This window comes from Hydra vulgaris, chromosome 15 (assembly GCF_038396675.1).
Source record: "Hydra vulgaris chromosome 15, alternate assembly HydraT2T_AEP".
In the NCBI taxonomy this organism is placed as follows: domain Eukaryota; kingdom Metazoa; phylum Cnidaria; class Hydrozoa; order Anthoathecata; family Hydridae; genus Hydra; species Hydra vulgaris.
This window is the reverse complement of record NC_088934.1, coordinates 15,197,744-15,221,455: the sequence shown is the minus strand read 5'-3', so window position 1 is coordinate 15,221,455 and position 23,712 is coordinate 15,197,744. Positions and strand designations below refer to the sequence as shown.

The following is a 23,712-nucleotide window of genomic DNA, read 5'->3' as shown; positions in this document are numbered from 1 at the left end:
TATACACACTTATATATATATACACGCACACATATATATATATATATATATATATATATATATATATATATATACAAACATATATATACACACATATACAAACATATATATTCATACACACACACACATATATATATATATATATATATATATATATATATATATATATATATATACGCGTTTAAATAAGTATATATATAAACATATATATGCATTTAAAATAAATTAATTAAAAATTTATCTTTTAAAACTTTATTAAAGTTATGCAAAACGCATTTACAAATTACTAATGATTGTTTAATGAATGAACCAATTTTATTTAAATTACTAAAAAGTGTTAAATAAATTATTTTTAAATGGCATAAACATTTACTTTTTCCAAAAAGTTGCACAAAAAAAAAGTTTAAAAATTGTTTAAAAAAATACCATAGTATAATAGTTACTTTGATTCATTTCATGATCTGATTAGTTAGTCAAGTAAAAAAAAGTTTTAAACAATTCTTTGTAAGAATACAAACAAAAAAATCAAGCAATAAAATCATTCCATTGCAACAGAAAATTTAATTTAACTTATTCATAATTTAAAGTAACTTAAAAAATTAACTTGCAAAAATTTTTTAGAAATACATTGAAAAATAGTTTTAAACAAATTATTATATTTAAATTTATCTACATAGAAAAAACTCAAATATAACATTATTCGTTAATTAACACAAAATACATTTTAAACAATCACTATAATTAATTTTTTATCTTATTTAAAGCCTACGCGTAAAATTAAAATTTTAGAAAAGATCAACGATTAAAAGTTAATTGTAACAAAACAACTTTTTTATAGCATTTAAATTGTTAAGACAACTGCCGTAGTCAAATTGTAAAGAAAAAATATTATTAGCATGGTCAGCTACAGCGTGCAATTGCACACCATTCCTGGCCAAGACTATATATATATATATATATATATATATATATATATATATATATATATATATATATATATATATATATATATATATATATATATATATATATATATATATATATATATATATATATGCTTATATATACATATATATATATGCATATATATACATATACATACATTTATTTATTTATATATATTTATGCGGTAGTGGTGTAGTGGTAGAGCGCTCGCTTCATAAGCGAGAGGTTCCGAGTTTGATCCCCACCACATCCCTGGTAGTACCACGCTCAACTTGTTTCTCCGCGCAGCGACCTTGTTCGTCAAGGTTCATGTTTTGCAGTTATAGAGTTGAGAGAGGGATATAACCACAATTAAGTAGCCTCCTCATCTGTTGTGGCCTTCTGGGGCTTGGGGAGGTGAATTAACAAAAAAATATATATATATATGTGTGTATATATATATATACACACTATATATATATATACACATATATATATATATGCTTATATATACACACATATATATATGCTTATATATAACTGTATAAATAAGCATATATATATATATATATATATACACATTTATTTATTTATATATATGTGTGTGTGTATATATATATTTAAATTATGTATATATATATATATATATATACACACTTTGTCAGAAGTTAAAAAAATACATTTGCAACTTTTTTTTGAAACATGTATGGTTAGGTCCGATTATGAGTAAGATTGGATAAAACGAATATTGGTGTGAATATTGGGAGAACATATCACAAAAAAAAAAAGGAGGAGTAGATTTTTAAATGCATATCCACCGCTAAATTTTTTAGCATTATTGTAGGCAAATATACTGATGCCTATATATATGAGGAAATGGTTATTTACCTGCGCTGTTCAATTAATGGAAATATCAAAACTTGATTTCTGCCAATAGACAATGCAACTCGACCTAATGCAATGCAACTGACAGTCTTAATATTAAAACTTTTAAAAGCTGAAACAAAATGGGATCCTCCACAGAAGCCTCTAGGAATAGCTACCACTGTAAAAGGTCTAAAAGATGAATCTGAAAGCGAGGAATCAGCACATATAGAAGATGAAATATCCTTATAAAAATAAAAAAACGACAAATGCGGTTTTGAAGGTTTCTTAAGTGAAGAGGAACCGGACAACTGTAATAATCAACTAATAGTACATGGAAAAAATGTAGTGCCACTTATGGCAGGCATAACTATGGATGGCGCAAATGTTCTAACTGGATGGAGATATAGCATTCTACAACAACTTAAAAATAAGTGCAACAGTTTTCTCAATTAAACACATTTTTTGTTGCATTGATATATATATATATATATATATAAATATATATATATATATATATATACATATATATTAACGAAGAAAAAACAACTTTTTCTATGGTACTTTAAGTTTCATGCTTATACGGCAATCATCAGCCATTGAATACAAATTCAAAAACAAAAAAAACCGCTAAAATTACAAAATACTGTGTAGTGGGATCTTAACGTCGCTAAGAAGAAACAAAATATCAGCTAATCACCGGTGTCAAAAAAAGATAAGAGGAATTTATTCTTGTGTCTGCATTTTGAAATCAACTCATTTCGTTTATTTAACAAGTTATCACCTTTATATGTTAAAATAAGGAATTTTTCGTATAAACAAAGATTGCAAATTTTTGACGAAGTGTTATAAGGATTGCAACGTTTTACAATTTTCCACTTAATTAAGGGTGTAAACATTTTGACTTTTATGTCCCAAATTTCTTTAGACAATTCGGTATCATTTTTATATTTATTAATGTTAAAAAATTTTAGATGGTTAGCATACCGAAATTTAAATGGAGTTTCACATAAGCCAAAATATACTTTTTCTTTGTAGTCAGGTTCATTTGACGACACGGTTGCTTGATAAACGATGTTCTTCGACAAGCACTGATTGTTCATGGGACAGATGGATTTATTGACACAGTTGCATGTTTTTCCCTCATCTTTACCTTGGCTATATAATATCCTGTGATTGATCATTAATTCGCACAATCACAGGATATTATATAGCCAAGGTAAAGATGAGGGAAAAACATGCAACTGTGTCAATAAATCCATCTGTCCCATGAACAATCAGTGCTTGTCGAAGAACATCGTTTATCAAGCAACCGTGTCGTCAAATGAACCTGACTACAAAGAAAAAGTATATTTTGGCTTATGTGAAACTCCATTTAAATTTCGGTATGCTAACCATCTAAAATTTTTTAACATTAATAAATATAAAAATGATACCGAATTGTCTAAAGAAATTTGGGACATAAAAGTCAAAATGTTTACACCCTTAATTAAGTGGAAAATTGTAAAACGTTGCAATCCTTATAACACTTCGTCAAAAATTTGCAATCTTTGTTTATACGAAAAATTCCTTATTTTAACATATAAAGGTGATAACTTGTTAAATAAACGAAATGAGTTGATTTCAAAATGCAGACACAAGAATAAATTCCTCTTATCTTTTTTTGACACCGGTGATTAGCTGATATTTTGTTTTTTCTTAGCGACGTTAAGATCCCACTACACAGTATTTTGTAATTTTAGCGGTTTTTTTTTGTTTTTGAATTTGTATTCAATGGCTGATGATTGCCGTATATGCATGAAACTTAAAGTACCATAGAAAAAGTTTTTTTTTCTTCGTTTATATATATGTATATAGCTCTATTTGAAGTATCTTTTTAATATTGAGCACTATTTTACGTCTATGAGTTTTGTTTTATTATTATAATACAAAACAGCCTCAAATATCAATATATATATATATATATATATATATATATATATATATATATATATATATATATATATATATATATATAGGCCTCAGCGGGAGTAAATGAGTGCGATAGCAGAGAAAAGCTCTCCTAAGACAAACATGGCAAGCCATGCGAGCTGCTCCTCTAAACAGTTTCTTACAAGAGCTTTTGGTTTTTGCACGAGCTATCTGTTTATTCATTTAAAAAATTACTTATTAAATACAAAATTTGGTTTTATTCTTGTTACAAGCCTGGGTACAACAGTTTTTTTTTTTTTTAAATGAACATTGACATTCATGTCTTTAATGATGAACGTCAAATTTAAGAGATATATGTCTTATAAGGAAGTTTCATTTCCAAATAATATTTATTCTAGTTAATAAGTTATTATTCCAGTTAATAAGTTATTAGATACATCAAAGATGCTTATTGAATTTAATCAATTTTTACTTCTTCAAAACAATTTAGTACGCATTTGCAAAATGTGCGCAAATTAATATGCAATGACCTAACAACTATAAATTATTATCCATTGAAACTAAATACTTAATTTCTCTCAATTTAGTTCACTAAATTTATTTACAAATAAAAAAACGTATAAACTTGAAGAAATTAAAAAAAAAAAAAGAAGCTAAAAAAAAAAAATTGTTTTGACATTTCTGTTTTAAAACTTTTTAAAATAATATCATATTAAGCATTTAATAAGTTAATAAAAATATCATATTATTGGCATTGTTAAACACACATTAAAAAATAAAAACCTATAATAAACATAACTCTATATATTCTATTAGTATATATATATTTCAGCAAAACTTAAAATTTTTTTTCAAAACTTTTAAAAGTGTTTTTAATATGCAAATAAAAATTACTTCTTTTTAAGATATTTTTTTGCAACAACCATGCCTTTAAAAAAGCATTACAGTTTATTGTGGAAATAGTTCTTTTTTTTAAATGACTTTGTGTTTTCTATTTTAGTTACAATAATAATTATACTTTAGAGTGAAAAAATTATACTTTTGCAAGAGCCATAAATTGCACCCTAAACCATTTTAGAGTAGTGTGAGGAGAGTGAGAGCTAAAGCTCTTGCTTTCTGCCGAGGCCTGTCTATATATAATTATTATTATGAAGTATTATGTACATTTATTGTAATATAAACAATTATTATTATTATTATTCCATTTTATTTAGTCATAAAAGATGAAAATTTACAAAAATACTTTATAAACTCACATAAATAAGGTAAGGTGTCACTCATATAGCTAAAAACTAGTCAATGGAGTGACACCTAAAAAAAAAAACTATAAATGAAACACAGAAAGAATTTAAAATGAAATAAAGAGGGAAAAAAAAATGATAACTTTACTAAAAATTATAACTAATGATAAAAACTATGGTAAAGATAATTATAGTAAAGTTTATGACAGAAATTATTAAAATAAACCATGACAGAAATTATTAAAATAAACAACAATTGCAAAAATTAGGAGAATAACCATAAAACTAATACTATTAATATTAACAGTAATATTAGTAGACTTAAAAAAGATAGTATAAAATAAAAGTAATAATAGTTTTGTAAATACAGTTATATAAAAAAAGGAATAATAATAAAAGATAAAATTAATATTCATTAAATATATACTCAAATAATAATATCTTAATTTGGTTTCAATTGAGAAGAAGAATGTTGGTAATAAAAGGGTATTTAGTTAAAACCTTTTATTTTATAAATGGTATTATTTGGTTCCAGTGAAAAATACATTGATGTTTTATAGAGAGCTTGCCATATTTGATAGTGTTGAAAAAGGAATTGTGCAAGTTAAAATTTTCAGTATTTCGAGTGTAATATTTGTGTGTCACTTGTTTTAATAAAAAAATTATTGAACGAATTTGGTAGTTTATTTTGAAGAAAATCAAACACAAAGAGACAATTATAAAGCTTTACAAGATCTTGAAATTTTAGAATTTTTAATTCAGAAAACCTATTTTTGATATAAGATCGTAAAGGAGAAAATGTCATAATTCTTAAGGAAGCGCGGTGTAAACTGTTTATACAATGCAATAGAAAAATACCTTTTTGACCCCAAGCAGTGCTACAATAACTTAGATGTGAGGAAAACAAGGAATAAAAAATTGATGTTAGAACATTTTAGAGAACATAGTGTCGTATTAATGACAGCATACTGTTGGCATGTGAAAGTTTTTCATTTTATTGAATTAGTTGATAGTACCATGATAGATTTTTGTCATGAAATAGCCTGAGGTATTTTATATATTTAGATGGGAAAAAGCTGTTACCATTAATTTTAATTTTCACATTATTACTATCAATCTTTTTTTTTGGAAGGTGAAAAATAATAAACTCAGTTTTATTAATACTTAGGGAACGACGGTTAACCGTCTTTCCCTAAGTATTGATTAAATAGTAACCAGTTACTATTTAACCAATGACACAAATGATGGAGATCTGAACTAACTTTTTTACAAAGCTGCCCAAGTGATTTATTTATGCATAGAAGATTAGTGTCCTCAACGAAATGATGAACAATCGAATTATTTATAGAGTGAGGCAGATCGTTACAGAACCCTGTAGGACACCATGCTTAATAACTGTACTTGTGGATTGAAACTCATTAATCGAGACAAACTGAGTACAATTGTTAATATAGGATGAAAACCAATCATTAGTGATACTCTGTATACCATAGTGATACAATTTTTCAATTAAAACCTTATGGCCAAATGTATTAAATGCTTTTTGGAGATCAATAAAGACGCCACAAGCAAAGTAAACACTATCAATCGCACCACGAATCATTTCAGCAATGCTAATAAGTGCATGGGAAGTAAAATGTTTTAAACGAAATCCAAACTGGCGGCTGTAGAGACACTTAAAATTATCGAGAATGTGGTAGATCTTTATATATATATATATATATATATATATATATATATATATATATATATATATATATATATATATATATATATATATAAATATATATATACGAGGGCAGCAATTTTTTTGCCAAGGTCAACTGTTAAATCGACATTGCGGGATGCTGACCATAATTCCTAAGGATGTATATATATTTATAAATTATATTTATGTATATATATACCATTCCTCAGAATTAAACTATTTTTGGTCAGCATTAGAATGGCATTGCCCTCTAATCCTAAGGGCTGATATATAAATTATTTTTGAAGGTGTTTATATGAGATTAGTATTTATTAGAACTTGATCGTAAACATGAATCTACCACTTTGACCTTCTTTAATAGATTTTTGTAGATAGATTTCTAATATATCATGTTACACTAAATAGAGTTCACAATGTAAATACACTCTAATCAGAATAAGAACAGTTGTTAACTTGAAACATTTAAATAAATATTAGTGGTATTAAAATACTAGTTTTTCTACATAAGTTTATACAATAAACACATAAAAAGTCAAATCAGCTGAACAGATAATATATGTTAAAAGGTTTAAGTATTGAAACATATCTTGGAGATGAAAAATAATATACATAAACATACCCATTCCTTGTAAAAAAAAATTTCACATGATAAAGCAATTTAATGCTTAAAGCCTAAAAATTGCAACAACAACAAAAAAAAGATGACAATTTAAAGCTTTCCATAAACTTTACTAATCAGAAAAAACCCAAACTTTGGAGTCATTAATTATTTTTACCTAGAATATGATCAAGTCTTGGTATTCTAAAATTGTTGATGAATTTTCAACTTTATACTGAAAAAAAAGGTATATTTTAAAGAACATATGTAGATAGGTACAAAAATCTTGAAAAATCATTTTCGAACCTTAAGTCAAGTGTAATTTTAATCAACTCCAAATGCTAGGTTAAAAAGAAGAATGATTATAGGACTTATAATACTCTGACTTCTCTCAACAAAAGTTAATTTCCATTATTGAAGCTCCAGGACACAGTTTAGGTAAAAAGTCTATATTAGGACTTGCCATCCCTGACAATTCTTTTAACTCAAAATTTCACTTCAGCTTCTAATAAATTTATGACTTACTTTTCATTTTTGATTATAATAAATTTCACTCCACTTTAAATGTAATAAAGTACTTTGTTAGCATTTTATGCTAACAAAGTACTTTATTACATTTAAATTATTATTTTAGACATATATTACAACATTTATTTGTTTAAAAAATTTTTTAAACATATTTTGAAACATAGAATTGATTTAATCCATACCTTTTCAGTAGCATTTTCATCAGAAGGAAGCTCAAAAACACATTTTAATTTTGAATCCATTACTGGGTATTTCTTAGATAAATTTTTCCACTGAAAGAAAAAGAAATCAAATTTAAGCAAAAAAAAAAAAATTGTAAACTTAAATACTACCTAATATACATTTAATATTACTGCTCACAAGATACCACATTAGAGAAGACTTACAGCAAAACCTGTTTTTACAAGATAATATATTAAACAAAGCATGATAAAATACTTAACATAAACTATATTTGAAAGATCGACATTAGACAAGATATTAATAGCAACAATTCATCAAAACAAGACAAAAATGGCCCAAAAAAAATTTATAGTCTTCTGATTTTCTTTTTGAGATTAATGCCTGAAATAACTTAAATCATGTCAGAAATTTATCTTTACATGAAGATCTATGTTTAAGACTAAGGGCACAAGACATGCCTTGATAACCATAAGTTTAGTTATTAAATTAGAAATATAACTTTATTTAACAATAAAGAAAATCAGCGGTTATCAAATGAATGGGTCCAGTTTATATAGATACTAAATTATATATATATATATATATATATATATATATATATATACATATATATATATATATATATATATATATATATATATATATATATATATATATATGTATGTATATATATATATGTGTATATATATGTATATATATATATATATATATATATATATATATATATATATATATATATATATATATATATATATATATATATATATATATATATATATATAAATACAGCGAAATTCCAATATCTCGAACTCTGGATAACTCAAACTTCCAGTAACTCGAACTACTTTTGAATTCCCTTTGAATCCTCACTAATACCTTCACATAAAATCAACTCAATAACTAAAACACCTATTAGCTCAAATATTATTCAAATCAAACCATTTTATCTGTTCCCATGGCTAATATTTTTCTGATAACTTGAACTTTATAACAAAAATATAAAAAAAACCCTAATGAAACCCTTGCATTGCAATGTAAACAATAATTTGATAGTTAAGTTTACAGCATAAGTTATACTAACATGCGCTGCAATATAATAAAATTTGTTGTGTTTACATTTTATTTTGGCTACTGTTGCTGTAAAGAAAAAAGTGAACTCTAAATCAATTATAGAAAAGTACGCTGCTTTAACGAAAATTGGAGAAGGATTGTTAGAGTCTCAGGTTGCTATGAAATATGGCATTCCAAAAATGCTGTCAACATGGATTAAAAATAAAGAAAAATTTTTTGAATGTATTAAGGCGCAAGGGAACAAGTCAAAATGTATGAGAATTAAAGAAGGAACATTTTTTAAATTTAGATAATCTTGTTTTTAAATGGCTTTTAAATGTAAGGAGAAATGTGGCAGTATCAGCAACAATTCTTAAAACAAAAGCCGGAGAGCTTGCTATATAAATGAATAAATTCAAGTGTCAGTTGGTTTACTTGATTGTTGGAAAAACAGATTTAATGTTTCTTTCAAGACAGTATGTCGAGAGGGTAACTCTTGTACAGCTAAAATGACCACGCCATGGAAGGAAACAACTCTCCCTCAATTTTATCCAGGTATAAACTTGATAAAATTTATAATGCAGATGAATTTGGATTGCTTTTTCGTATGCAACCTAATATGTCACTAAACCTTCAATCTAAGACATGCATAGAGGGAAAGCACAGTAAAATTCGTCCCATGATATGGTTGCAGAAAGTGCAATGGGTGATAAAATTCCTATGTTTGTAATAGGAAAATCAAAATTACCTCGCTGCTTCAAAGTGGTTAGGCACTTACCTTGCAGATACAGAAATCAAAATAAAGGCTGGATGGATAGCGTATGATTTGAAGAGTGGATACGAGAAATGTATACAAAGTTTACAAAAAAGAAGGAAGTAGTGTTTATAATAGATAACTGCCCAATAATCTAAAATCTATTGAGTTCATTTTTTTACCACTGAATACCACGTTTAAACTTCAACCAATGGATCAGGGAGTTATACTCTCTTTGAAAGTTTATTATAGATCTTTGGCATTGCAAAAGCTGGTCGTAGCTATCAATAAAAGAAAAGATCTTCCTGTTTTTTCGATTTTAGGTGCAATGAAAATTGATTTTGCATGGCAAAAAGCAAAAACCTCCAACATCGTTAATTGTTATGCTAAAGCAAGAACTTCCAAAAATCAGCAGAAATCTGCCTGAAGACGACAACCCCTTTAAAGAGGCTCAAAATCAGATAGAAAAACTTAATAATTTTTACCCTCTAGGTACAACAGCTGAAGATGTTATTTTCGCGTATAAAGTGACTATGATAATGCAATCGATCCAGTTTGCCCAAAAGTTAGTGATATTCGAGAGGCACTGCAAGTGTTGTATGACTATATGGCCTTCGGTTTTTAAGGTGAAGATTTGCAACAAAAGCTCAATGAGTCTCAACCCTCGGAATTTGGGTCAACCCTCAGAATTAAAAAAATTGAGGTCGTCAAATTATTCCCGACCTCATTTTTTCTAATTCTGAGGGTTGCAGTCTCAATTATATTCGATAGAGACATTCCTTCAAAACTAAGACATTAGAATATTTTTTAATTTATAATGTATTGTTTTTACCTTTAAGATCAGAACTTTTGATAACTCAAATTGATTTTACTTATTAACAAAAGTTCATGTAACAGAATCTCCTGAACATTTCAAAATCTTTGACTGCAGCTGTTTAGAAATGATGCTATCCAGCTACATGTACTTGTGTTGAAGCCATACGCGGGTAGTTTGACAAGTAGAAGCAAGTGACTAACCTTATCAAAGGCTTTAGCAAAAGCAAGAAGAATCATTACAATTTCAAGACAAGATTTAAGCGCGTTAGATATAATGTTAAAAGTCTCGATTAGAAATGTCATGCACAATCTGGAAGAACAAAAAATGTTGAATACTGCCAAGCAGATTATGATCAGTCATATGCTTGAGCATGGAGTCACGAACTAAGCGTTCCATTACCTTGCATGAAATAGGGGTGAGAGAGATTGGACGGTAGTTAGCTGGCTTTGTTTTGCAACCTTTTTTAAAAATGAGTGCTTCCAGCAAGCAGGAACATCTCCAGTAATAAAAGACTTTGTGAAGACCAGAGAGAAAGGTAGTGCTAATGCTGAACAAGCTTCTGAAAGGATGAAAGGATAAAATCTATCAATACCTGGTGGTTTGTGTTTGTCCAGTTAGGAGAAACACAACTTGACAGCAGCTTAAGAGAAGTTTTCTTCATTTATAGTATGAATCGTATCGGTGCGGTTGGAGAACAGGAGCATCACTGGGAAGATCCTTGCTATATACAGAGAAGAACTGTTCGTTTAGCAAGTTGCCTATCTCAGTTTCGTCGGACATTAGCACCCTGTTTCCATTTCTAAGAGCTCTAATATGATTTTTGCAGTTTTTGGCCTTGTTAACTAAGTCATAAAAAAGTATATCTACCAGGGCTATCTTTGCACTTGCAAATGATGTTACGCTCGTGTGTAAAAAGGGCTTTATTAACAAGTCTTTTGACTTTTCCTGAGGCTTTGTTAAACTCAGGATTTACTAGGTGTTTTCGGTCTCCGGGTGCTGGAATAAGTCAGGCGAAAATAGCAGATTTCTCTTGATGCATGCTTAACTTCATCATTAAATCATTTCGGGTCTGTTCTAATTGAGAATAATTTGCAGCGAGTTGGAGTGAATAATGATATGACGGTGAGACTTATCATTATTCGCTCCAACTCTTTTGATAGATAAGCAAAACACTGGTCAACCGTCAGGTTAGCAAATTCCAGGACCCAATTAATTACGTTGAAGTAGCTAATCATGCTTTTAAAGTTGAGATGTTTGCGACTTTTGTCGAAACTCCCCGAACTATTGTCCTTAATTATAAAATCCTAACAGAGCATAGCATGTAGGTGATTTTTATGTGTGGTTCCAAGAGGGGAATCAACTTTTAAATTGTAAATGTAAGATGGATCATTTGATAACACAAGATCGAGTTGATTTTTTATAAATATTGGTTGTAGGACAAACCGAGTGAGCAGACAGTCTTAAATTGTTTCGAGGAATGCACTTGCCTGTGGATTGGATTCTGTAGAGGATCCACCAGAGCTATTCCATTTGATTCCAGGGTAGTTGAAATCTCCAACAATAAGAAATTTAGTGAATTTCTTTTGCTCAACTGGGATAGAAGCTTCACGGATTGAATGGTTGATGACTTTGTTTAATGCAGGTTTGGAGCTTAGCGGCCCATAAAAACATCCTAATAGAATGCGTTCAGAGCCAATATTTATTTGAACCCATATCTTCTCGCTACCAGATCCATTGAGAGCTTTGCTATTTTTGGATTTGAAAGCACTGAGTATGTTTTTTGTGCAGACAGCGACTCATCCTTGGGAGGAAGTACGCCAGAGGCAGAAAGGTATCGAGTAGTTTTCAATCAAAAGTGGTTTTTCTGGGTCGAACCAGGTCTCACAGAAACAGAGTACATCTGGATAGTTTTAAGTAGAAAGTTGAGTTCATCAAATTTGTTTGAGTAATTATTTATAATCATTTGTATACATTGTTTTTTTATATATCCAATTTGTTTCCTTTTATTTTATAATAATTTTTGTTGTTCCAAAATTATTAATGAATTCAGTATTGTATATAAACTTTATTTATAAATATAAGTTTTTATTTTTTATACAAAAATTGAAGTTGAACACACGGCTACATTAATAAAATACGTTATTTTTATGAGTTAGTTCATTTCTAAAAGACACCAAAGCATTACATTTTTTTGAATTAAGTAGCCCGGTTTTTATCATTTATGTTAAAGCATTGCAATTAGTTATTAATTTAAATTTATAGTATTTATTTTATTTTTTGTCTGATGGTTTTTATAAATTTCAAACAAATATTTTAGCTTTTAAAACCCCTTTTAAACTTATTTTATAAAAATGTTAACATAATAGTTATTTTAATGCTTATAGAAACCAGTATTTTTTATTACACTATTAAATTTGAGTTGTTATGTAATGTTTGTTTTTGCACTAAAATTTTTGCCATTAAAAGTGTGTATAAAATTATTCCTAGAAAAAGTTTGAAAAGATTTATAAAAAATACATATTTATATAAATGTAACTACGTATAATATTCTTTGATAACTCAAATAAAATGGGTTTATTGTAAACATTGTAACTAATTTGTTACTTTATTTAATAAAGTAATAAGTAAACTTAATAATTTATGTATTTAATATATATTTACATAGTAATTTATGTATTTAATAATTTTGCATTTTTATTATACATTTTTATTATACATTTTTATTATATATTTAATTATGTATTTAATAATAACATAATTTTTTTTTTTTTAAATTTCTTACTTTTATATTTACATAAACTTTTTTTTTTTTAAATATATGATTTAATTTAAAATTAATTTAATAAAAATATATAATTGTATTCTGATAAAAGTTATAGATATAGATAAACTTAATTTTTATTAAAAAAATGTATATATATATATATTAGGGTGATTCAGATTGTAATAGAAAAAAAAATATCACAAAAAACATTCTCCTCAAGGTTGCCTGTGTTCCTTTATCACTTAGGATCATGTGTACCAAAAATTAGACTAAAAGAAGCAATTTTAGGGGTTGCCATGTTTTATAAGATGAATTAACCATTGGTAAAATTTTGTGATTTTCTCAAATTTCGCAAATTTGTTTTTTCATTGTTTATTTATTTATAATTTAGAAATTGATAATATGGCAACCACTAGATCTTCTGCTGAGGTGTGGCTTGTTGGTAAACCTACACAAACTCTGTCGACTGCCAGACTTCCTTCAAGAGGGGATGTTCTTCGGAGGTTGCTCTTCCATCATATAGAAGAGAAACAAGAAGTGAAAAAAAGTATTCGGGCAACAATTGAAGCAGTTCTTGTTATATGGGAGAGAGGAAAAATTCCAACTCAAAGAATTGACAATGCGGAAAGAAAGTTAAAAAAACTTTATGACGAATATCTGCTGCTGAAAAAACACCGAGGATCAAAATTGGACAGCTGTCAAATGAAAGAAGGAATTTTCCACGCTGACCTTGAAGAACTTTTTGATATTTCAACCAAGAATGCATCAGAAGTTATGAAAAACGATGAAGATAAAGCATTTTTACGTCAGCAGCAAGAAGATCCATTAAGTTGTAGTATGGCAGGAATTGATCGGAATTTAACAGCTAGGGAGGCACGGAAACGAGTCCGAGAAACTAAAATGGAATTGAGGCGTCAAAGAAGTCAAGCGGAACTGATGGAAAAAACAGAACTCATTTCTTCTTCATCAGCAGTTGACATTGTGAGTGAAAGTAGCTCTAGTTCCTCGGATGATGATGAATATCAGACTCCTTCCGCTTCCAGCACACTGAGCACAAGTGGTTCAACGAAAAAGAAGATGAAAGTTCTAACAAATAATGTTGTATCATCTCTTGATCGTGTTAATATTTCTGATCGCCGTGCACTCTTCGTGGTTGGAACAGTGTCTCAGGCTCTTGGTCACTCGGTAAAAGATTTATCATTGTCGTACAGCACAATCCGCAGAAAAAGGCGATCTGTTCGTGAAGCGGTGACTACAGCTGACAAGGTTGATTTCTCTCCTGATGATCCACTTCTTCTGCATTGGGATGGAAAGCTCTTACCTGATATCACTGGTGGTCAAAAAAAAGTGGATAGAATTGCCATCCTTGTGACTGGTGGTGGGGTGGAAAAATTGCTGGGCGTTCCAAAGATTGATCGAGGTACAGGTGAGCAACAGGCTGATGCTTGCATGAAGGCTCTTAAAGACTGGAAATTGAAAGAATTTGTTCGGGGACTGGTTTTTGACACTACTTCATCTAACACTGGGTTGAACAATGGTGCCTGCACAATAATGGAGCAGAATCTTGACCGTAATCTTATATGGATAGCATGCAGGCACCATATGTTTGAAGTCATGCTTTCCACCATTTTCATGACTGCATTTGGAACCAGTGGAGGACCTGAAGTTGGAATTTTTAACCGTTTCCAGAAACAATGGCCAGCAATTAACAAGGAGGTGTTCACTATAGGGAATAAAGAATTTTACAACTGCGATTTTTTTCTCAAACTCCGTGAAGAAATGGTAGTATATTATAGTGAAGCAATTAAAGGTCAACAACCCAGGGATGATTACTTAGAACTCTTGAATTTGTGCCTTATTTTCCTTGGAGGATCAACTACAACATCGGAGTTCAAAGTGAAGTTTCGGGCTCCAGGTGCAACACACAATGCACGTTGGATGGCAAAAGCTATATATTGTATAAAGATATATTTGTTTCAGGATCAATTTGTTATTACTGCAAAGGAAAAGAAAGGAATAACAGATATAAGTCTTTTTGTGGCATTTGTATACGGACAGTTTTGGAATGAAGCTCCGTTAGCTGAACGAGCACCATTCAATGATGCCAAGCTTCTTCAACGGATTCAAGAATATCCAAATCGTACAATTGCAATTAATGCAGCAAAAGTTTTGCATCGCCACCTCTGGTATTTTTCTGAACATCTAATAGGATTGGCTTTCTTCGATTCCCGTGTCGACAACAACACCAAGAGAGACATGGCAAACAACCTGAAACAACAGCCAAGGCAGAAATCTCTCAAAAGACTTGATGCTGCCACATTCGATTGTCACAGCCCATTGTCTTCCTTCGTCACACAACGCACCGCAGAACTTTTCGATCTAATTTTGAAAAATGGAAAAGAAAAAGCTGAATCATTTTTAATGAAAGAATCTTCAGAGTGGGATATGGATTCAACATATCTTGAAATGAAGCACAAGGTTCGTCAAATGAAAGTCGTCAACGATTGCGCGGAACGAGGCATAGCACTTATAACATCCTTTAACTCAAGCGTTACGAAAGATGAAAACCAAAAGCAGTTTCTTCTTAGATTGGTTGATCTTCACCGGAAGGAATTTCCAGTTGCATCAAAGTCTACCCTGATGAAGATGACTGTTGAATGATGAAGATGATTGATTTATTATTGCCTAGTAATAGTATTTAGTATTTATTATCAATAAGAAATTGATAATAAATAATTCAGTAATATAATATAAAAAATGTAAAAATAAAAAATATTTTTTTTACTTTTTGTAACCTTATACCAAAATGTGACATAACATGGCAACCCCTAAATATTATCCGATTTGATTCAAATTCTGCCCAATAACTACTATTGTCATATAGAACAAGGGCAAGCTTGAGGACAACTAAAGTTTTGAACCTACAAATTTTGCATCACCCTAATATATATATATTAATTCTGATTAAAAAAAATATTTAACTTTATTAAAATTATTTTTTAATAAATAATATATACGACATAATTTTATGTTGGGAAAAAATAATCTTTGCTTTTACAACAAAATTGGTAATAAAATAATAAACTTTTAATAAATAAAGTAGATAAATTAACATAATTTTTTTTATTCATTACTCGCAAATTTTTTTAAAATAAAAAATCATTTTTAGTTGCAAATTTTTAAAAATGATTATTTAAGAAATAATCATTTAAAAAAAATTAACATATTTTAATTTATTTAAACTTATGTCAAGAAAAACAATTTGTTTATATCAAAAAATTTTTAAAAATGAAATATTAAATTTAATTATCTATATAAAAAAAAAAGAAAAGAAAAAAAAAAGAAAAGAAAATAAACATTTACTAATAGTAATAATAAAAAATGAGTTAAATAATATTTAACTTGTTTTGCAGTAATAAATATTATTGCAGTATTTTAAAAAAGTTAACTTCTTTAAAAAATAATATATATATATATATATATATATATATATATATATATATATATATATATATATATATATATATATCAGTCTTCTCCGTTTGAAATTTGCCGCCAGCGCACAAAAAAGCGCTGGCCGGACAGTCATAATTTATCTGGCGTGCGCGATTTCAAAAAATATTATAATTAGATTATAATTTATTTATAATTAGAAGTTGCCCCTCATGCAAATCTGCATTATCTATTCACATTTGGAGGTGCTATTCATTAATTCACTCGAAATTTTGTACTTTGTAATTAATTTTACCAATTTAGTTTACAGATCTTTTTTATTGTGAAAACATCAAATGTTTCCAAATAAAAAAGTATTAATTTTTTATTTTTCTTATTAAAACAAAATTAAATTTGAAAAAATATTATTCTTAATTAAGAACCTCTATATATTTTGAGAATACTTTAATTAAAAAGTAGTGTTGAATTTTTAGATCTTTTCAGATGATGAGATCTAAAAGATCTCAGATGATGAGATCTTTTAGATCTCATCATCTGAGTCTTCATTTTCTCCTCTCTCCGAATCGCTACCATCTACACCAATTGGGACTGAAAGCGATTGGTTTATAGAACTAGAAATATGTTTATCAATCTTTAATTTTCGACAAGTTTTAAGATATATATTTAGTGCTCATTTTTTTATTGCTTCTCTCTTAATCTCTGTCCAAAACTTATCGTTACAGCCAATGCACATCAACATTGTCATTGTGCCATGTTTGAGCTTTGATCTTCTGTCAGATAATATAAGCCTCAATATGCTAAACATGCGCTCCACTGCAGAATTTGAACCAGCAATTGAAAGCACCACCTCAGCAATAAGTGAAAGATTAAAGAATTCTTTTTTTTTAAATCTCAAAATATACATCCAAACTTTTGAAGCGCATTTTTCTTTTTCTTCGGAAAAATCTTTAGCAAATTGACATTTTACAAAAAATCTAAATCTTTTCCATTCATTTATAACTTTTGACTTGTTGAATCCAGCATAAATAAGGGGTACTTTAAAATGATTGTACAGGTAATCAATCATGTCATTGCCATAAGTTAGGCTTTCATTAATTACCCAGTTTCTTGGGTCCATCCAAACCATGTTTGCAAATGCAGGAATGTTAAAACATTCAAATCGAGTCTTCAAAGTTTCTAGCAATATAGAAGTAACTCTTTTTTTTTCGTTGGAGGCTTCCTCTACTGATGACATGGTTAGAAAAGTAAAATTTTCTTAAATAACTACTATTTGCTCACGGTTAGTGGGTAATTTAAGCATATGACCATACTTATAGAAATAAGAAATAAGGTTATTTGGTTCTATTGCATCAATTTTAAAGCGAGCTAAATAACTGTCTAACAACTCGTCCGATTTCCTGCGCTTTCTAAAAAGTCGCCTAATTCCATTAGAGTTCGATCCAGTAAGGGTTTGACATCAAAAGCTAGCAGGCCATCGTCTTCAAAAACTTTAGAGAGAGGAGAAACCTTTTTAAGAATATCTAAAAAGACGCAAGCTTTACAAAGCACTCTATAAGATTTAAGTTGTTTTAAAATCCCCTTTATTTTATTTTTGGTTTCTTTTTTACCCTTTTTAGATGACATATTATTTTCAAGTGCCATGATAACATCTGGCCACATATTTATGAGGCTGGAAATAGATGTTCGACTGTGCGGTATAAACCTTGTACCTTTCAACTTTGGAAAGGCATAATAACTTATATTAAGCACTTCAGCTGCTTTTGTAATTTCACTTTTTACAACTCCTAAAGACTTGCATGGGGAAAAAATGTTTTCATAAAGCCTATCCACATCTTTAAAAGACGATTCAAAGAATGCATCTTTAACTGCTAATTCTACTAGATGGTTGATGCAATGTATTGGTACCAACCAAGGGCGATCACCATCTCTGCAAAGTTTTTTGTGAAGACCTTCTTTGTGGCCCGTGTTAACATTAGCACCATCGGCTGTGCAACTAATCAATTTTTCACGAAATGCGGCACATGGTAAAGGCCCGTCTTTGTCAAATATGCTGTCGATGCCAAGTTTCAAAGAAGCAGCATCTGTTCCCCCATAATCGTTACAGTCTATCAAATGTGCAAACATCGTTACTGGTGACTTAAAAAGTAAAAATATTTTTTTTAAAGCTTTTAAACATTATTTTAAAATGGACTTGTTCAAAAATAAAAGTTATATTTAAAATAAATACCCTTTCAATGTAGTTTTGAGCAGTACCAGTTCCTTATCTACTCCTGTCTTGCGAGCTTGCGAACCATCCGATAGTATTGAGTAAAAATGACTTTGATTTAAAATCAAGTTGCTTTTTTTGAGAACTGCTGAGTAAATAGAACTGAAAAATTTCTTTGCAGCTCGACCATCGCTAGTCCCTAAATTATTCCAGATTGGAATTATTACCATTTTTGATGAGATAACTCTTTCAAATTTATTTTTATTATTTATTAAATTACTGAGACAAAAAGAATTTTATAATTGCCAATAACTTTATACATACATAATATTATCGTCAATAAGAATTTACAAAAAAAAAAATACAAATTTTCATTAGCATAAATTAGTTACAAACATACCTGATATTAATGGTATAACGTTTTCTTTTTGGATTTCTACAATTACTGAAAAGCAATTGAGGCTTATTGTAGGATTGACGGCCAATTTATATGCTGTATTAATAAGCTTTTGATATGCATCAAGACTGGCTTTCACTATGTTAGAGGAAATAGAAGTTTTTGCAGGAACATTTTGTACATTTGTAATACGATCTTCTTTCGGCTTTCGTTTTTCAATTTCTGCCGCGTTCTGGTGTGTTTTGCTTGCAAGATGGCGTTGAATCTACAAAAGAAGATAAGAAATTATTGCTAAGCAGAAACTTTAACATGTATTTAAGGATTATTAAAGCCTAGGGTAAATGTGATAATAGTAAAAGCATGTGAATTATACTGTATGTTTAGTTATAAAGTTGGTTCCATTTGTAAAATTATCAGAAGAAAGTTTTGTCGCTCCTCTTATTTCGCGTGGTTTCATAGATCTACTTGAGTGATTAGCACAAATTTTACACCAAATGAAATTAATGTAATCGATTCCATCTTCATTAACAATTTTCCAGCCCAAAATATCTTTGAAATCCTACTTATTAAATACGTTTAGCTTAATCTTTGTATTTCCTTTTGCTGCCATTTTAGTTTTTCCTTTTTTAAAGCGTGTTTATACATTATAGTGTTCTCTTTTTCTAATAGTTTACACGTGTTAGTAAAATCTTCTGATTGGTTTAAAGGAATGTGTCAAATATATCTTTTATTACGTTAATTACTAAAATTCCATCATGGAAAACGCTATAAGATGACTTTGCACTAATCATTTTAATAGTTCTACTTAGCAAAAACTTATGCAAAAAAAAATATTTTTCAGATACGTAAATAAATCATAAAAGAATTTGACAAAGAAAAGATTTGTTGCAATATAAAAACACGCCTGAAAATTATTGGCGAGCGCTAAAAAAAGCGCTGACCAAAGTATTGGCGGGCGTGTGGGCAAGCGCAAAAATGCATGAGCGCGAAAGCGCTCGCCAAACGGAGAAGACTGTATATATATATATATATATATATATATATATATATATATATATATATATATATATATATATATATATATATATATATATATATATATATATATAAAATGGATAAACTAACAAAGATATACCAATACAATACAAGTTATCATTTATAGCACAAGTTACAAATACATTTATTTAATAAAAACATACTAAAGCCTTAACATCACTAACTGCAACATCATCAGGAGGAAAGATAGACTGTATAAGAAATTTGTGCTTTCGAACCTCAGCTATATCTTTGCTGTCAAATGGTTTCAGCATCACTAAAATAAACAACTTTCTTAAAGTTTGACATAATCAAAGATGAGATTTATAGTCATATCAAGATAAGGTGAGGTATTTGAAAGAAGAGATTTGGTATAGTAAGAGCTTATGTAAATTTTTAAATCCTCTCTAATTAAATAGGTAAAAAAATACAATAAAGTGGACCCAAGGTTTGAGGGTTTCAATTATTTGAAAAATTTCCCGTTAAAAAATTTCCCGTTAAAAAAAAACCAACTATTTTTCAATGAACTTGCATTTCATGCTCCTTAACAGTTTACAACAAATGTTGTAATAATGATATTGTTAAATGTGAAAGGTACCTGGTTCGAACACGAAGACCTAGCATTATAGCCTTTTTCCTGGTATTTGAAACCTGCCTTTTTTACCGCCGCAAATGTTTATTAATTTAAATGTATGATAAAGGTTAGCAAAATGTATGATAAAGATTAGAATAAAGTGAAAACATTTTTTAGTATTAAAACAAATAACATTAATTAATAAAAATTGCTGACCAATTATTATTCTTTAAAAGTTTATTATTATTACTATCAACTAATGGTATGTACTAATTTAAATCATGACATAAAAAAAATTATTGAAAGAAAATTAATTGTGCCACAAGACTTATGGACTACATAAAAAAAAAATTTATGAGATATTTTCTTACCGTATTTTTTTTAACCAAGAGTTGCTCACCACTATTTTATATAAGGACTCTGGGTTCAAAATGAATAGTACTTGTATCTTAAATGTGCTAATTTTTTTTTACTAAAAGTAGTCCATAAGGATCTCCACAATTTTGGAGCTCTTTGAAATTAAACATTAGGAATAAATAAGAATTTTGTGATTTTCAAAACTAAAATTTATTTTGGAACTTCCCATCCATAACTACCATACTTGCTAAAGATAATAAGTTTTTTAAAAAAAAAAAAAAAACTTTTATAATGTACAAACTGTCTAAATTAAAATTAAAAAAAACTGAAATATACTTATATAATTTATTATATAAGAAAATTATGATTTTCATTGTAAAATGATAAAAATTAATATTAAACTTGTTTATATATAACATAACCAAATTTTAAATAATTTTTTTGTAAAGTTTAACACAAAGTTGGATTCTAAATCCTAAATAAATTTGTATTAAACCATTCATTAACATTATGAAATACCTGCTACATTAACAGAAACATCCGGTGCAATAAGACCATAATTTGGTCGAACACAATACCTCTTTGGAGCAGTTGTATTGACCTTAAAGCAAACCTTTTTATCAGAAGGATTCTTTAACTTTAGAATTGTGGTAACAACATCTTTGAAAGGACCTTAAAAGAATGTTATTTTATTGACTTTAAATATATATATGTATGTTATATACATATATATATATATATATATATATATATATATATATATATATATATATATATATATATATATATATATATATATATATATATATATATATATATGACTTTAAATATATATGACTTTAAATATATATGACTTTAAATATATATATATATATATATATATATATATATATATATATATATATATATATATATATATATATATGACTTTAAATATATATATATATATATATATATATATATATATATATATATATATATATATATATATATATATTAGTGATGTACCAATGTATAAGATGTACCAATAATGTATAAGATGTACCAATAACACTTTTTTGGCTGATACCGATGGATGGGAAAAGGCTGATACTGATGAATTAACTAACTATTAAAATTTTGAAAATATAAAACCATACAACTTTATATCGTGTAAGCTTTTTTATGAACCAGTACTGGTAAACAAATACTTGGACCACTATCTATATTATAACTGGATAGCGCATCGCCTAAGAAAATAGCGTAATTTTTAAAGCCAAAATATTTTCGCCAGGAGGACCCTTTCGCAATATTGGGAGGACCCACAGAGAAATATATTTAGTTAAAATATTGTTAGCCGAACAAGCAATTTTTTATTTTGGTAATTTAACTTTATGTTTTTTTTATATCTAACATAGATAGAATGTATGGAAATTTTTTTTTTTTTTAAATAATGATAATTATTTTTCAGTAAAATAATTACAATACTCATTCTACAAATGTCTGGAGCAAATTCCAAAAAGCAAGGGACACAGTGTGTTGCATTTGGTTGCAATAAAGGAAACATAGTGACAGTAAAAGAAGTGATAGTGATGGAATTTCTGATGATGAATCGTCTTTAAAACGAAAGTTTCCTAGAACATTTCATAGGTGACTTTCTTAATTATTTTTAAAAATAAAAACATTTTAAAGTTTATTGACCTCTGTTAGTTTGCTTGCAATGTGAACAAATGGATTTAAATAAAATCAGTTGTGCAAAAAGTACAACAAACTTAATAAAATATCAAATGTTATTTTTCCTACTAATTTTATTCAGATTTCCTTCAAACACTGAAAAAAGAAAAGAATGGACCATCAAAATACACCGTCAAGAATGGAGTCCAAGTAGTAGCAGTTTGATATGTTCTGATCATTTTTTAGAAAAAGATATCGACATAACTGGACAAACTGTTAGGTTAAGGGAAAATTCTTTTCCTATAAGATTTAAAAAATTACCAGACCACTTAAAAAAGGTATATGATCAATTATCTTTTTATGTATTTTACAGGTTTCTTCAATATGTACCTTTTAGTTCTTAGTTACCATATGCAGTGTGCTAGAGGGTTTATAACACAACTGTATGGTAAGCAGTAGTGATGTGCCATCGGCTAATGCCAATTGTTGCTAATAATAGGTTTAATGTATTTATTTAAGGGTATTATAATAATAATAAGGATTTTAATTACATATTTAACATGTTCCTATTCATCAGAAGTGATTCGACCTACTAGCCTATGCTAATAATAACCAGCAACCGATTAATCGGCTAAACCACTGGCCGATTAATCGGCCGATGGCATCGGTTGATT

The 23,712-nt window shown here is 28.3% G+C and overlaps 1 protein-coding gene across 3 annotated transcripts in view; it reads right to left on the bottom strand.

Annotated features, from left to right (window-relative positions):
- LOC136092472 (E3 ubiquitin-protein ligase RNF31-like) overlaps window positions 1–23,712 on the bottom strand; it is a 123,962-nt gene that overhangs the window by 72,429 nt on the left and 27,821 nt on the right. For 2 of the 3 annotated variants that reach the window (XM_065820753.1, XM_065820754.1), the window contains exons 2-4: window positions 21,905–22,057; window positions 20,619–20,731; window positions 7,978–8,067 (exon numbers count right to left, since the gene is read on the bottom strand). In XM_065820753.1, coding sequence (XP_065676825.1) covers window positions 7,978–8,067; window positions 20,619–20,731; window positions 21,905–22,057 — 356 coding nt within the window. Of the gene's footprint in view, window positions 1–7,977; window positions 8,068–19,043; window positions 19,222–19,422; window positions 19,685–20,618; window positions 20,732–21,904; window positions 22,058–23,712 lie in introns of all 3 variants that reach the window. The other variant, XM_065820755.1, reaches the window with a different exon arrangement.